The 18,059-nt window shown below is 40.9% G+C and overlaps 1 protein-coding gene across 1 annotated transcript in view; it reads left to right on the top strand.

The window, feature by feature from the left end:
• The first annotated feature begins 555 nt into the window (after window positions 1-555).
• LOC124721605 (aarF domain-containing kinase 1) overlaps window positions 556-18,059 on the top strand; it is a 131,486-nt gene continuing 113,982 nt past the window's right edge. Inside the window, exon 1 of the mRNA XM_047246656.1 lies at window positions 556-796. Coding sequence (XP_047102612.1) covers window positions 662-796 — 135 coding nt within the window. The 5' untranslated portion in view covers window positions 556-661. The remainder of the gene's footprint in view (window positions 797-18,059) is intronic.

Here is an 18,059-nt window from a genome sequence, read left to right as displayed (position 1 = left end):
CAAAATTCGAGTGTAGACAATACTTTGCTAAACAAAAGTAAGCGTGCAATATGTACACAGTAGTCGGCAAAAAGCAAACAGGGCCTGACAGGAAAATTACGTGAATTAAATAATAAGCGTACTGTCTGCTACTTTAAAAGTTTCGTGTAATTATCTAATGCAAGTAACTCGATGTAAACTCGCTCCACCTTGTCAGGAAAGAGCCTTACATTCTTAAATTTCGTCTCTATGCAGACGTATTTCGGAAATTAGGAAACTTCATTCATTTAAGTATACTTTTAAAATAGACTCGAATACTCAGTATTTTTTTAGACAAACATGTGTTTAATTTGTGCTTCAATTTGCTCTTGTTGCGTCTCATATACTTCAAATCACAACCCGAGTACTAGGATTCATCCCTGCAAATGGCGGCGATCAGCTGCTTCAATTGGGGGGACAGTTGCCTCGCTTCTCCGCTACGGCGTGGTAGGGGCTTGGATTCGATAGCAACTTGTAGTAACATCTTTGTCCAGCTTATTCGTGCTTTCAGTGATGTTTGATAGCTGTGTGTCTGAGCATCTTTGTAAAGAGTAGTTGTGGTATGAATTTGAATGGTGTTAGTAGCTGTGTGTTGTTTTGAGATTGAAATTTGTGTGCTGTTTGTTATTTACGTTCTTCAACAATGCTTAAGTTTGGGACTCTTATTAAGTACGGTCTCCTGGGCTCTGCCACAGTAGGGGCAGTTGCTTCATGGAAGGCAAACCAGTATGATATTAGTTCAATTGGAATAGTACGTTTCGGGAGAGCTGCGTCGACAGTGAGTATTAATTAATTGTAAAGGCTGGCTGAGTAGTTTGTTTCTCATTAACGCAATATGTTTCGTTTGAGCATTTTTTAAATATCTTTTAAGGAAAGTGAGTGACAAGACAGAAACTGTAACATGTTTTAATATCTAGAGCACGGAAGATGTTGAAGTGCTGTAACGTATTAAACTATCATCTTTCCGTACATTATAAGCAACGCTTTTACCCGTGTCGGATGTAATGTTTCCTTAACACAAGAGCTAAATTTCGTGTACTTTCTGTACGTGTTGTAATATAGGGTTATTTGAAAGTTTTCGGTTGTACAGTAAGTGATTGAAAGGTTTACGTGCCTCGAATATGCCATGTATCATTCAGGTTTGGTCCTATTTAACAATTCAAGTCTCTTTGCGTCAATTTCATGAAGAACCAAATCTGGGTTTGTGTTAAACGACTTTATTTATTTATTCAAACTAAGACAAACGTGAAACAGGCTTATCTGACGGAGATTTCAAACCCGTTTCAGCTAAATGCGAATGTGTCCAAATCAGCACATCACTCTATCTTGCATTAAGTGCAGCTTGCTGTGATACAGCTGTCCACGCTAGTCTATTCGTCTTAGGCACGTTATTCCTGCATACCCACCGCATCGTAGTCTTGCAGTAAAATTTTTGCCCACCACGCTCCATTACAAAATTGACGCTTACAATACGCCCCAAGACGTGTCATATCTGCTGATTACTCATTTTAGCCAAATCGTGCCTTGGATGTCCTTTCTCGCCAGTTACATTCAGTTACGATAAAATACTTCAAATATTGGATATTCGGTAGTGACATTGGCATATTGTTGCTGACACATATTTGAATCAATATGAAAATTGTTTTGTGCAACATCTGGACTTTATATCCAATAATTCTATCTAGAAACGCGGTCAATACAAGAGCAACAAACATAGATGATGAATATGAAATAGTACTCTTTTAGACACTTCTTGATATTACTAGTATGCATTTCATATCGACTTCACTTTTTCCTTTGTCATTTTTCTGCCCAAATAGCAAATCATATCTAATGCTCTCTCATTTCTTAATCAAGATTGTTTTCTCATTATCACTTGATTAATTAGAATATATTCAATACAGGTATCTTAATTTTATTTATCATCTTATCAAGTCTCCATTCTTTACAACTGATCTTAAAAATCATTTGCTGCGTGTTGGAGAACGACAGCTACCTGCAGTCCCCCCCCCCCCCCCCCCCTGAAAAAACTCTTTAATGTCTATTCCAGAATTTTCATTGGTTTCTTTTACTGCTCCCTCTGTGTAGAGATTTAATAGCATTATGAATATGCTATGACCATTGCAGATTCCCATCTAGCGTACTGTCAGATCCTGTGGTTCTTTCACCCTGAGCTTGGTTTCCGTAAGAGTTGCAGATAACCTTTCACTCCCTATTTTTTATCTCTGTTATCTTCTGAATTTGAGATAGAGGAGTCTGGTCGACATTCTCAGAAGTTTCCTAAATCTACAAATGCTAGGATCAAGTTTTGCCTTTCTATGCTGTTTCCTAGGATGAGTAATGGGTCAGTATTTCCTCAGGTGTTCATATATTTCCATGAAATGTGATTTCCCCTAAGTTTGCCTCTCAGTGTTAATATTCTTCTACAATTAATTCATGCAATTAATTTGCAACCATATATTTTTTAAAACTGATATTTTGGCAATAACACAGTCAGTCTGTGCCTTCTTTGGAATTAGAATTATTACATTCATCTTGAAATATGGGGTTATTTTGCCTGTCTCATACACATTGCGTACCATTCACAGTAGTTTTGTCATGGTATATTCTCTTGAGGATCTCTGTTATTCTGAAGGAAACTCTAGGTACCTTGTTTTATCTTAGTTCTTCCAACATTCTGTCAGATTTCTCTTATAGTATCAAATCTACATTTCATTTGCATTTCCTGTATATCTAATTTTTTGTGTCTGATTTCCTTGTTGCCTACCTCATGTGCTGCATTTTTATGTTTTATTCTTTTGTCCATTAAATTCAGTGTCTTGTTAGCTAAGGATTTCTCTTGTTAATTGTCTCTCTGCTGGTTTCTCTGCTGCCTTTGCAGATTCATCTTTCATAGTTACTCATTTTTGTCGTACTACTTTCATGCGTTTGTCAGTTTTTGCTTAATGCTTTGACAGCTAAAATCCACCAAATCTCTGTGGTATCTCCTTAATCTTCTAGCTTTCTGAAAGTTCCAAAGTTATTCTCTACAGTTTATAACCAATAAATAATCGTCATGGTCAGTTGTCAACTGCCCCCTGGAAATTTTGCGTAGTTTCAAATCTGGTTTCTGAATGTCTTATATAAGCTGAAATGTTCTGGTGTCCACAGGGTTCTTCCAAGTATACAACTTCCTTTTATGATTCTTAAACAAAGTGTTGGCAATGAGTGAATGGTGCTCTATGTCCATAGCCGAATGGGCAATGCGACAGACCTTCACATGAGACACCCAGGGTTAATTCCAACTACTGCCAGGGGTTTTTTTCTTGGTGGGAGGACTGGAGCGGGGTGCACTCAAGCTTTGTGATGCCAATTGAGGAGTTGTGTGATTGGGAGGTAGTGACACAAAGGTCGAAACGTTGACAGTGGCTGGGAGTGCGGTATGTTGACTCCTTGCCCCTCCATAGTTCATCTGATAATGAACAACTGAGTATGATACAGCATTTGATCAATTATTGTTTATTCTTCAGGCCTAATTCCTTTTCCTCAGTCCGTCATCCTTCTTTCCCTTTTCCTTCCATCGTGATTAAATTGTCTCGCACGACAAACTGGATAGTTTCTTCTCTCATGTTGTACATGCTTTTTCTTCATCTACAGAGCTAGTTGGCGAATACACTAATCCTACTGTTTGTTCTCTCTCTCTCTCTCTCTCTCTCTCTCTCTCTCTCTCTCTGCGCTGTAATAATATATACACTTTACATTTCATAGTCGTCTATCCAGTCTAATTTTCTTGCTCATTAGTAAACCTTCACGAGCAAAAGCCCTTGGCCCTGCACTATAGTGATTCTCACTATAATAAAGTTCAACCTTTCCATTTCTATTTTCAAATTCTCTAACTCACCTAGATGATTAAGTGATCTAATATTTCACTCTCGGACCCACTGAATGTCAGACTATTTTTTTTTTTTTTTTTTTTTTTTTTGTGGTAACATCCTCCAGAGTAGTCGCCATCTTGAGAACTGAATGGTCAGTATTTTACTCAAGATATCTTCCTTTTTAGACCACACAGCAGAGCAGAATGGTGTTGGGGAAATATAGTGGCTTTAATTTCCCCATAATTTCACCTGTTTGCAGTTCCAACATAGTAAGGATCTTCTGCCCAGTAGGCAGTGTTAAAAAGCCAGGTCAGGCATCCAAATACTGAAAAGACTGCTGTCCATGTAGGTAAACCTATGATCTGGTTATCTGTATTGATGAGGCACACAAGCCATCCCACTATGGCGAGGTTGATGATTTCTGGGGGGGGGGGGGGGGGGGGGGGGGGGGGGTGGAAGTAGGGGATAGCTGTTACTGAATTTTATAAACAAAACCAGAAATTATTGTCACAGATCTTATCCAGCCTAACCAGAAGTTGAGAACGTTAGCTGTGCCATTTGCACTGCTGGTCTTTAAAATTGCAACAACAAAAAGACAGTGACGAGTTTTTCCTTATTGTGTATCTACAGTATTACAGGAAGAATATATTATTAACTTTTCAGCTAAATTGTACAAAACTCGGATAAAATACGAGTACATTCCGTGCTGCTTGAGCTCTGGTAGTGTGTTTGTTGACAGTAAAGGCTGAAGAGTGGTACCAGTCCTGTGTCTAGCGTTATTCTTGGGTGCACTCATTGGTCCACTTCATTGCTGCCACATTGTCCCTATCCTGAATCAAAGTGCATGTCATGGCTGTATTATCCTGCTTGGCTGAGTGAACAATCTTTTCTCTCAGGTGCTAGGTGCACAAGTCCACTGACAACTTGTATGCATTGGAGCCCATAGGTGCCATATTCTTATGGCAGTTGTGAAGTTCCAATGAACATGATTAACAGTGTTGCAGATCAGTGAACTCAGATCTCAGTAGGCAACCATCCTGTCCTGCTGCTACCATATTCAGACATCCATTGGTAGTTCCTCTTCCTTACACAAAGCATAACATAATCTCATAAACAAACAACATTCAAAAGCATTCTTCCCTTAAATACAGAATGTGAAAGAATAAAAGAGCTGATTGTGGTTAAAGAATGATCTGTAACATAGATTGTTTCAAAAAATCACATTGTTATACTGTTCTTTGGTATATATCCAATACCGTTTTAAATTTGAACAGATTTTTATGCCTTGGGTTTTGAAAATTGATTTCACTGCCCTGTCTCAAGGAGTTGATAATAGATATGCATGCATTTCCCATTATTAATGCTTTATTAAACCAATCGTATGCTGAAATACTGATGGTTCGCATATCCAAGGATGTAGTACACTTTATGCCCATTAGATGTTTGTTGCATGTCATCCTCATGGTGATTATATTTTTATGGCTGGCATTGTATAAGTAGTAGAAGTGCAATTCATTGTATCATTTTGTAAATCCATTTTGGTTGCAAAAGCCATGGCAGAGGACTAACAAATTGAGAATACCAATTAATGACAGAAAGCTGTAACCTTATTTTGAGAATAGGTACCATATTAAAAACCTTGCTCCTCAGTAAATGTTTATTAGGCAGGGGATGTACTGAACCACAATCTCTGAATGTCAATATGCTGTGTACAATTCTTTGGAGGTACAAACTCATGCAATGAAAATATCTCTCTCTCTCTCTCTCTCTCTCTCTCTCTCTCTCTCTCTCTCTCTCTCTGTTTAGTTGATGTGCTTGGCACTACAGGTGGTTTCTGCATATACAATAACAAACATAAATTAACTTACAATTGGATGGGCACTCAAAACAATGCTTCCTCCAGTCTGTCAACAAAAGTGTCATTTACCTGGTTTTGTACATATTCATATGAAATTCCTCAAGGGAATTTTAAGAAATTGCATAAAAATTATTGTTTCATGTGTATTTCATTATACACTGCATGTGGCACACAGTTAGAAAATACAGATGTAGGACAGTAAACTAATATTAATGAATGATAACTGATTTTATTAGTTTTAGGACAATCATTCATCAGTGTGCACATAAATATGAATCAGTAAAAGGCAAAAGTTGCAGGACATAGTCTTCCTGATTTATGATGTACTTTACTAGGAACAATAGATTTCAGTTTAATATTAGGTCTCAATGTTGGATGATAAATAGTTTGGACATGAAGAGAATTGAAGCTTTAGAAATGTGGTGCTACAGAAGAATGCTGAAGATTAGATGGGTAGATCACATAACTAATGATGAAGTATGGAATAGAATTGGGGAGAAGAGGAGTATGTGGCACAACTTGACAAAAAGAATGGACTGGTTAGTAGGACGTGTTCTGAGGCATCAAGGGATCACAAATTTTAGCATTGGAGGGCAGCGTGGAGGGTAAAAATCATAGAGGGAGACCAAGAGATGAATACACTAAGCAGATTCAGAAGGATGTAGGTTGCAGTAAGTACTGGGAGATGAAGAAGCGTGCACAAGATAGGGTAGCATGGAGAGCTGCATCAAACCAGTCTCAGGACTGAAGACCACAACAACAACATGTTGAGTCAGGAGGAATGTTCAATATGAGTCCTTGGCTTTGGCCAGTGATGTAATGTTAATGGTTGCTGTTGCATCAACATTTGGTGCATGTATTCAGTTATGTTGTTAGTTGGTGAAATCAATGCCTGTGAAAAGCTAATAAAGAGCTAGTTGTGGTGACAGACTGGAGTGAAGCATAGCCCATTTCAAAAAATCAGCAATGGACATGATGTTATAGTTGCCATATAGTTTACAGCATTTGTCGCATGTTTCCTACGTCACTGGTCAAAGCTGATGACTGGTATTGAACATTCCTCTGTATTCTTCAGTGTTGTGTTTTATTTCACTAATCCTGCTGCCATTAAAAAAAAGTTATTTGTCAGCCCCATCAATATTTTGTGCAATAAAATGGACTTGCTGCATTTTATAACAATTAAGGTCTCACTGCGAAACACCAGTTTTTCCTCTCCAGTACATGATTTGTTGTATTTGACAGTTCATGAACTGAATCTGTAACTGCTCTGCTTGTATAACTCAAAAATATATCAGCTTTGGAATTACAAGCTACAGTTAAAGGCATTTCCTTAATGTGAACCAGAGGAAGCACTGTGACTGGTATAGATTGTTTATAAACATGCAATGTTAGGGTATATCAGTTATAATGTAATATCATTGCTTGCTAAGTGAGATTATAGGGGAAGGATGAAATCACTTCAGTGCCTTAACTCTAATAATGAAGGTCCTTATATAAATGAAACCCTGGTGATGAGCATACAATATCAAAATATACATTGGAAAAAACACCACCTCTATTAAAAGACAGAAGATGGAGTTTATTATTCAGCTGTGTACCCACTGCCCTGTATGTTTTGATAAGAATAGCCACCAAAGACACAATGAAAAGTGGAATGTATATTGGAAAGAGAGATTACTTTCTCAGAGATGCATTGTAATGGCAATAAGCCAAAATATTAGAGCTAATGATGTTCAGAAGAAATTTGAACATACAGGGTGATTCCTCCTCCCACTGTGTACAAACTCCAGGGAATGATCAATGAGAGGACACAGAACAAAAAAGGTCTAATGATTTTATGTCCGGAAATGCATGGTTTCCGTGCTAGATAAGATTTATTCAATCGTACATTGTTACAGATACTATGGTGCATTACATGCCGTACCATGCAACCGCAGTCACAGTATGTATTGAAAATGGTTTCCGTGTGCCTAAGTGCACGTGCATTACACGCTGTAGCATGTTCTGTCTCACACGTCACATGTTAGCACCGGCCAGGCTGCATCTGAACAGTGTCAAAGGCAGCATGAATATCTGCTCCAGTGTCTGCATGTCTGGAATGGATGCTGCAAACACAATACTTTTGAGATGGGCCCCATAACCAGAAATCGCACAGGTTGAGATCCAGTGAACAAGTAGGCCATGCAACTGGAACCCCTCATCCAATCCATCAACAGGGAAGACACAATTGAGATGCATCCAGATGTCAATTGTGAAGTGGGCTAGAGCACCATTATCTAACAGACATACTTTTCTTCAAATCATCAATGGCACTTCTTCCAGCAGGGGATGCAAAGTCACCCACAAGAAATGCTGATAGTTCTGGACTGTTGAGTGATGTGGAAGGACAACTGGTCTCAAAATAGTTGCCAATTATCCCCACCCACACATTCCAATTGCACCGATGCTGATGACCAACTGTAACCATACCATGGGGGTTCTGCATACTACCCCACAGATGACTTCCGAAAGTTGACGATACCACTCTGCATAAAGGTGGCATCATCTGTGAACAGGACGGATGACACAAATCCAGGAATCGTAGTTGCCTGGTGAAGAAACCAGTGACAAAACTGCTCCCAATGTGGAAAGTCAGTTGCTAGTAAGCCCTGCACATGCTGTAAGTGATAAGGTTAGTAACAATTGTCACAGGGAATGTTCCACACGGTTGTCCGGCTTACCTTGTACTAGTGGGCCAACTGCCTGGTACTGACACGGTGGTTGCCTTCCACAGTGTTAATCATATTTTCCTCCAAGGCTGGTGTCCAAACATTTCGGGTATGTCTTTCATGATTTCTGCTTCCTGAAATGACCCTGCCTGGGACAAATGGCAAAACACTGTTGCAAACATTGGATAGTTGCACAGGTCACACTAATACTCAAGAAACGTGATAGGAGTAATCCACTAAATTACAGACCCATATCATTAACATCAACGTGCAGCAGGATTTTGGAACATAAGTTTTGTTCGTACGTATTACCTTGAAGAGAATGGTCTATTGAAACACAGTCAAAACGGGTTTAGAAAACATCATTCTTGTGAAACACAACTAGCTCTTGCCACACATGAAGTGTTCAGTGTTATTGCAAGAGATTTCAAATTGATTCCGTGTTTCTAGATTTCCAAAAGACTTTTTATGCTGTGCCACACAAGCGGCTTGTAGTGAAATTGTGTGCTTATGGAATATCATCTATTATGTGACTGGATTCATGATTTCCTGTCAGAGAGGGCACAGTTCATAGTAACTGACAGAAAGGCCTCGAGTCAAACAGAAGTGATTTCTGGTGTTCCCCAAGGTAGTGTTAAAAGCCCTCTGCTGTTTCTTATCTACGTAAACAATTTGGGAGACAATCTGAGATCGTTTGCAGATGATGCTGTCATTTATTGGCCAGTAAACTCATCAGTAGATCAAAACAAATCGTAAAATGGTTTAGAAAAAATACCTGAATAGTGCGAAAATTGGCAGTTGATCCTAAATAATGAAAAGTATGAGCTCATCCACTTTGATTTTTGATTTGATTTGATTTTAACAGGAGAGCTAAAACAGCTTAGGTCTAACCCGCCACTGCCCGAACCGAAACTAGGTTTATTGTGCGGTATCGCTCCCTGTATATCTAGTAAAGCCAACCAGTGCCCTTAAATAGTGCAAGGAGTCACTCTACCAGTTTTTTGTTAGACACAATTTCTTCAGGTCTAGTTGTTCCAAAGATTCTGTATCTTTCACTCTCCAGTGCCATGCATTCAAAGATTAGGTGTGATGCAGTTTCTTCACCCTCATCACAGATCCTACATTTGGGGTCCTCTTCCATTATACCCATTGCGTGTAGGTGTTTTTTGAAGTTCCCATGGCCGGTCATCAGTCCAGTCATTAGTTTGATCTCTTTCCTGTTCAATCCCAGGATTACAGAGCTTCTTTTAAAACATGGCTTGGGCATCATTACCTTACCATGTTTTTGTTTATGGACCTTGGTCCAATATCCTACGTGCTGTTTCCTAAGCCAGTTCCGTAGTTCTAATTTCATCGTAGCCTTGGTAATTGTCAAGACAGGTTCCGGTCCAATAAATGGAGTTGTTGCGCCCATCCTAGCCAATCTATCGGCTTGTTCATTACCACAGATCCCTGAGTGGCCAGGGACTTGCACTAGGTACACCCTATTGCTTCCCCCTAGCTCCACCAGAGCCCTGTGGCAATCTGCAACAATCTTAGATCTTGTTGCAGGAGCTGCCAATGATTTCAGGGCTGCCTGGCTGTCTGAATAGATGTAGATGCTACGATCATTGTAGCACCTATTCATATTCTCCTCCACACATGCCCTGATTGCAGTAATTTCGGCTTGGAATACAGAGGCCAGTTTCCCTAGAGAGATGCTGCTCTCCAGTCTTGGCTGAACCCCGTACAACCCTGCTCCAACACCTTGATCTGTTTTCGACCCATCGGTGAACCAAATGATGTCCCCCGTACGGTGTCGAACTGCTTTCTCCCACTGCTCCCTACTTCCAATTATTATGTTGTAAGGCTTGTTGAAGCAGTTAGGAGTTATTATATAGTTAGTGGGCATTTCCCCAGCCATACCTATATTTACCTCACTCACTATGTTAGTGTGTGATTCTGGATATCCAAATGAGACCCAGTTTTGGCCAGTTTTAAGTCTGTATGCCCCAGCTGCTGCCTCCATCTTAACCCAAAGGTGAAGTGGAGGCATATCCAGCATGGCTTCCATTCCAGCGTTTGGCGTGCTGCTAATTCTGCCCGTTATGGCTAAGCAGGCCAATCTCTGCGCCTTAGTTCCTCAATGAGTTCGTTCACCACTAGATTCCACAATAGGGGAGAAAAAACTCCTCCTTGTGGGCAGCCTCTAGTGGTCTTAACCACCATCTTTTCATTCATCATGGTAGCCTCTACCTTCCTTCCACTAAGCATGGATCTGGTCCACCTACATATAGTGGTCCACAGATTATGCACCTCTGCTGCCCTTACCATGGAATCGAAGGTCGTGTTACTGAAGGCCCCCTCGATATCCAGGAAGATGCAGAAGGCTATTTCATGGAAGTGAAGTGCTTTTTCCACCTTCCCGACGAGTTGGTGGAGAGCTGTTTCACATGATTTACCTGGTTGGTATGCATGTTGGTTCAGGTGTAGAGGGACCCTACGTAGCCTCCTCTCCCCAACATATACATTAACCAGTTTTTCCAGTGTTTTGAGAATGGAGGAGGACAGACTGATTGCTCTCATATGCTTGGCCTTGGTATGATCAATACATGTTTGTTTGTTTATTGAACCAGAGACCTAGAAATGATGGAGAGGCTTCGTCCCGCCGTAGCCCTCAATGGTTCACAACCCCACAACAGGCCACAGCAGTCCACCCACCCCACACTGAACTCAGGGTTATTGTGTGGTTTGGCCCCCAGTGGACCCCCGTCCCTTGGGAACATCTCATACCAGATGAGTGTAACCCCAAATGTTTGTGTGGTTGAGTAATTATGGTGTACACGTATGTGGAAACAGTGTTTGCGCAGCAATCGTCAACATAGTGTAACTGAGGCGGAATAAGGGGAACCAGCCTGCATTTGTCGAGGCAGATGGAAAACCACCTTAAAAACCATCCACAGACTGGCTGGCACACCGGACCTTGACACTAATCCGCTGGGTGGATTCATCCCAGGAACTGGCACGCTTTTCACACTCTGGAAGGAGCGCATTAGACCACGTGGCTAGCCGGACAGGCACAGGCATCCACATGAGTGATACAAGGAATCCATTAAACTTCAGTTACTTGATAAATCAGTCTAATCTAAAGGTGTAATTTCAACTAAATACCTAGGTGAATATGGATTGGGGGTAAGAAATGAAAGAGGAAGCCGCTAGGTTTCAGATAGATTATATAATGGTAAGACAGAGATTTAGGAACCACGTTTTAAATTGTAAGACATTTCCAGGGGCAGATGTGGACTCTGACCACAATCTATTGGTTATGAACTGTAGATTAAAACTGAAGAAACTACAAAAAGGTGGTAATTTAAGGAGATGGGACCTGGATAAACTGACTAAACCAGGGGTTGTACAGAGTTTCAGGGAGAGGATAAGGGAACAATTGACAAGAATGGGGGAAAGAAATACAGTAGAAGAAGAATGGGTAGCTTTGAGGGATGAAGTAGTGAAGACAGCAGAGCAGAGGATCAAGTGGGTAAAAAGATGAGGGCTTGTGGAAATCCTTGAGTAACAGAAGAAATATCAAATTTAATGGATGAAAGGAGAAAATATAAAAATACAGTAAATGAAGCAGGCAAAAAGGAATACAAACATCTCAAAAATGAGATTGACAGGAAGAGCAAAATGGCTAAGCAGGGATGGCTAGAGGACAAATGTAAGGATGTAGAGGCTTATCTCACTAGGGGTAAGATAGATACTGCCTACAGGAAAATTAAAGAGACCTTTGGAGAAAAGCTCAGATGGAAACCCAGTTCTAAGCAAAGAAGGGAAAGCAGAAAGGTGGAAGGAGTATATAGAGGGTTTATACTAGGGCGATGTACTTGAGAACAATATTATGGGAATGGAAGAGGATGTAGATGAAGATGAAATGGGAGATAAGATACTGCGTGAAGAGTTTGACAGAGCACTGAAAGACCTGAGTCGAAACAAGGCCCCGGTAGTAGACAACATTTCATTAGAACTACTGACAGCCTTAGGAGAGCCAGTCATGACAAAACTCTACCATCCGGTGAGCAAGATTTATGAGACAGGGGAAATACCCTCAGACTTCAAGAAGAATATAATACGAGGGCAGTTCAATAAGTAATGCAACACATTTTTTTTCTGAAACAGGGGTTGTTTTATTCAGCATTGAAATACACCAGGTTATTCCCCAATCTTTTAGCTACACAACACTATTTTTCAACGTAATCTCCATTCAATGCTACGGCCTTACGCCACCTTGAAATGAGGACCTGTATGCCTGCACGGTACCATTCCACTAGTCGATGTTGGAGCCAACGTCGTACTGCATCAATAACTTATTCATCATCCCCGTAGTGCCCCCCACGGATTGCGTCCTTCATTGGGCCAAACATGTGGAAATCCGACGGTGCGAGGTCGGGGCTGTAGGGTGCATGAGGAAGAACAGTCCACTGAAGTTTTTTGAGCTCCTCTCGGGTGCGAAGACTTTTGTGAGGTCTTGCGTTGTCATGAAGAAGGAGAAGTTTGTTCAGATTTTTGTGCCTACGAACACGCTGAAGTCGTTTCTTCAATTTCTGAAGAGTAGCACAATACACTTCAGAGTTGATCGTTTCACCATGGGGAAGGACATTGAACAGAATAACCCCTTCAGCGTCCCAGAAGACTGTAACCATGACTTTACCGGCTGAGGGTATGGCTTTAAACTTTTTCTTGATAGGGGAGTGGGTGTGGCGCCACTCCATTGATTGCCGTTTTGTTTCAGGTTCGAAGTGATGAACCCATGTTTCATCGCCTGTAACAATCTTTGACAAGAAATTATCACCCTCAGCCACATGACGAGCAAGCAATTCCGCACAGATGGTTCTCCTTTGCTCTTTATGGTGTTCGGTTAGACAACGAGGGACCCAGCGGGAACAAACCTTTGAATATCCCAACTGGTGAACAGTTGTGACAGCACTACCAACAGAGATGTCAAGTTGAGCACTGAGTTGTTTGATGGTGATCCGTCGATCATCTCGAACGAGTGTGTTCGCACGCTCCGCCATTGCAGGAGTCACAGCTGTGCACGGCTGGCCTGCACGCGGGAGATCAGTCTTGCTTGACCTTGCGGCGATGATGACACACGCTTTGCCCAACGACTCGCCGTGCTTTTGTCCACTGTCAGATCACCGTAGACATTCTGCAGGCACCTATGAATATCTGAGATGCCCTGGTTTTCCGCCAAAAGAAACTCGATCACTGCCCGTTGTTTGCAACGCACATCCGTTACAGATGCCATTTTAACAGCTCCATACAGCGCTGCCACCTGTCGGAAGTCAATGAAACTATACGAGATGAAGCGGGAATGTTTGAAAATATTCCACATGAAATTTCCAGTTTTTTCAACCAAAATTGGCCGAGAAAAAAAATGTGTTGCATTACTTATTGAACTGCCCTCGTAATTCCAATTGAAAAGAAAGCAGGTGTTGACAGATGTGAAAATTACCGAACTATCAGTTTAATAAGTCACAGCTGCAAAATACTAATACGAATTCTTTACAGACAAATGGAAAAACTAGTAGAAGCCGACCTCGGGGAAGATCAGTTTGGGTTCCGTAGAAATGTCGGAACACGTGAGGCAATACTGACACTACGATTTATCTTAGAAGAAAGATTAAGGAAAGGCAAACCTACGTTTCTAGCATTTGTAGACTTAGAGAAAGCTTTTGACAATGTTGACTGGAATACTCTCTTTCAAATTCTGAAGGCGGCAGGGGTAAAATACAGGGAGCGAAAAGCTATTTACAATTTGTACAGATACCAGATGGCAGTTATAAGAGTCGAGGCACATCAAAAGGAAGCAGTGGTTGGGAATGGAGTGAGAAAGGGTTGTAGCCTCTCCTCGATGTTATTCAATCTGTATATTGTGCAAGCAGTTAAGGAAACAAAAGAAAAATTCAGAGTAGGTATTAAAATCCATGGAGAAGAAATAAAAACTTTGAGGTTCACTGATGACATAGTAATTCTGTCAGAGATAGCAAAGGACTTGGAAGAGCAGTTGAACGGAATGGACAGTGTCTTGAAAGGAGAATATAAGATGAACATCAAAAATAGCAAAACAAGGATAATGGAATGTAGTCGAATTAAATCAGGTGATACTCAGGGAATTAGATTAGGAAATGAGACACTTAAAGTAGGAAAGGAGTTTTGCTATTTGGGGAGCAAACTGAGGATGGTCGAAGTAGAGAGGATATAAAATGTAGACTGGCAATGGCAAGGAAAGCATTTCTGAAGAAGAGAAATTTGTTAACATTGAGTATAGATTTAAGTGTCAGGAAGTCGTTTCTGGAAGTATTTGTATTGAATGTAGCCATGTATGGAATTGAAACATGGATGATAAATAGTTTGGACAAGAAGAGAATAGAAGCGTTTGGAATGTGGTGCTACAGAAGAATGCTGAAGATCAGATCGGTAGATCACATAACTAATGAGGAGGTATTGAATAGAATTGGGGAGAAGAGAAATATGTGGAACAACTTGACTAGGGGAAGGGATTGGTTGGTAGGACATGTTCTGAGGCATCAAGGGATCACCAGTTTGGTACTGGAGTGCAGAGTGGAGGGTAAAGATCGTAGAGGCAGACAAAGAGATGAATATACTAAGCAGATTCAGGATGATGTTGGTTGCAGTAGGTACTGGGAGATGAAGAAGCTTGCACAGGATAGAGTAGCATGGAGAGCTGCATCAAACCAATCTCAGGACTGAAGACCACAGCAGCAGCAGCAAACCTAGGAATTACAATTGTGAAAAGTTAATTTTGATGGAATACATAGAAAATGTCATGGGGAATTCAAACCAAAGACTGCGTCTTTTTGGCAGGACACTTAGAAAACAGATGTACAGAGAGACCACCTACACTACGCTTGTCCGTCCTCTTTTGGAGTACTGTTGCATGGTCTGGTGTCCTTACCAGGTAGGATTAACAGAGTATGTCGAGAAAGTTCAAAGAAGAGCAGTGCATTTTTCATTATTGCGAAATAGGGAAAGAGTTTCACGGACATGATGTAGGATTTGGGATGGACACCATTAAATCAAAGGCATTTTCCATTGCGGTGGGATCTTCTCACGAAATTTTGGTCACCAACTTTCTCCTCCGACTGCGAAAATATTTTTTTAAGCTCTACCTACATAGAGAGAGACAGTTATTATAATAAAGGAAATCAGAGCTCGGACGAAAGATATAGGTATTCATTTCTTGCCATGTGCTTTTTGAAAGTAGAATAATAGAGAATTATTGCGAAGGTGGTTCGATTAACCCTCAGCCAAGTGTGATTTGCAGAGTCTCCATGTGGATCTAGATGCTGCGGTTGTTGGTGGGAAAAGGTCTCCTGATACAACTTTGCTGCTCGTTACCATTTGCCTTTCCCTTAAGTAAATAGCATGGTGGCAAGCTCTTGATTCGAATACAGAACCATTGTGTACTTGCTGTATCAAGTCCTGTACAAGGTGAGTTAGCCAGAGAAGAGAATCGGACAAGTTACCAATTACAGTGGTAGGAGAAGACATTAGGGCATGACATGAAGAACACTGTCACCATCTTGGAGGAAACCATGCATACTGTAATTGTGGCTGTGTTGTACAATGCGTATTAGACAGCAGTCTCTGTAACAAAGTATGATCGAATAAATTGTGTCTAGCATAGAAACCATGCATTTGCTGACATAAGTTCAGTACACTTTTTCGTCCCATATCCTCTCATTGATCAATCTCTAGAGTTGTACCCAATCGAAAAAAATCACTCTGTATATTCAACTTCTGAACATCATTAGAGCAAATAATTCGGCTGATTGCCATAAGCACTGCGTCTCTGAGAAAGTAATTAATCTTTCCAATATACATCCCACTTTTCACTGTATCTGTAGTGGTTATTCTTATCAAAACAGACAGTGCAGATGAGTAATAAACTCCGTCTTTTGTTTCTTAGTAGCAGTTGTTTTTTCCAATGTTAATTTTGATATCATAGTTTCCATCACCAGGGCTTTATTTATGTAAGGACCTTCAGTGTGGTGCCCAACACAAGAAATGAATATCTGTGAATTTGCTGATCAGTCATCTATGACATCACTGTTAACTGTAGTGAAATGCCAAAGAAACTGGAATAGGCATTGGTATTCAAATGCAGTGATGTGTAAACTGGCAGAATATGGGCTGCAGTCGGGAACGTCACAACGCGTGTCTGGCGCAGTTGTTACATCGGTTACTGCTGCTACAATGCCCGGTTATCGAGATATAAGTGAGTTTGAACATGGTGTTATAGTCAGTGTATGAGCGATGGGACACACCATTTCTGAGGGTAGCGAAGAAGTGGGGATTTTCTCATACGACCACTTCATGAGTATACCATATCAGGAATCCAGTAAAACATCAAATCTCAGACATGGCTGTGGCCGGAGAAAGATCCTGCAAGAACAGTACCAATGACTGAAGAGAATCGTTCAATGTGACAGAAGTGCAACCCTTCTGCAAATTGCTGCAGAATTCGTTGCTGGGCCATCAAGAAGTGTTAGCGTACGAACCATTCCAAATCACATCATTGATGTGGGCTTTTGGAGAAGATCCACTCGTGTACCCTTGTTGACTGCACGATAAAGCTTTACACCTCGTCTGGGCCCGTCAACACAGAGATTTGTTGCCTGATCGAATGAGTTGTTTCAAATTGTATCAAGCGGATGGATGTGTACGAGTATGGAGACAACCTCATGAATCCATGGAACCTGCATGTTAGCAATGGTCTGTTCAAGCTGGTGGAGGCTCTATAATGGTGTGATATGGGACCCCGATACACCTAGATATGACTCTTGACAGGTGACACGTATGTAAGCACCCAGTCTGATCACTTGCATCCATCCATGTCCATAGTGCATTCCAACGGACATGGGCAATTCCAGCAGGACTATGCAACACTCCACACATCCAGAATTTCTAGAGAGTGGCTACAGCAACACACTTCTGAGTTTAAACACTTCCACTGGCCACCAAACTCCCCAGACATGAACATTGAGTGTTGCTGTTCAGAAAGGATCTCCACCCCCTTGTACTCTTACGGATTTATGGACAGCCCTGCAGGATTCATGGTTTCATTTCCCTCCAGCACTGCTTTTGACATTAGTCAAGTCCATGCCACATCGTGTTGTGGAACTTTTGTATGCTCCCAGGTGCCCTACACGACATTAGGCAGGTGTACCAGTTTTTTTTGGCTCTTCATTGTAACTCCCACACATTTATTACAGCATCAAAGCATGCTGTCATGGATGGGAAACAGTAAATCGCCTTCAATTTCTCACGTTATCACTCCTGAGCAAACACAATAACTTATCATTATAGTGTGAGTGACATATTATCCAGTAGCTTTTTGTAAATAAATGGTGTACCGCAAGGAAGTGTATTCAGTGTCACTCTGTATCACTCTCTTTTCAATCACCATCAACTGCATTATTTCCGCAGTAAGTAGTTCAGTCCAATACTCACTTTTTGTGGCCAATTTCTTGCTTTTATTTCCCGTATTCAATCCTTGTCAACAACACATTAACTTCAGGTAATGAAGAGGTTCAAACACAAAAATAACAGGTTTTAAAT

Source organism: Schistocerca piceifrons, chromosome X (genome assembly GCF_021461385.2).
Source record: "Schistocerca piceifrons isolate TAMUIC-IGC-003096 chromosome X, iqSchPice1.1, whole genome shotgun sequence".
Taxonomy (NCBI): Eukaryota; Metazoa; Arthropoda; class Insecta; order Orthoptera; family Acrididae; genus Schistocerca; species Schistocerca piceifrons.
Note: the sequence above shows the minus strand (reverse complement) of the source record. Positions and strands in the feature narration are given on the sequence as shown.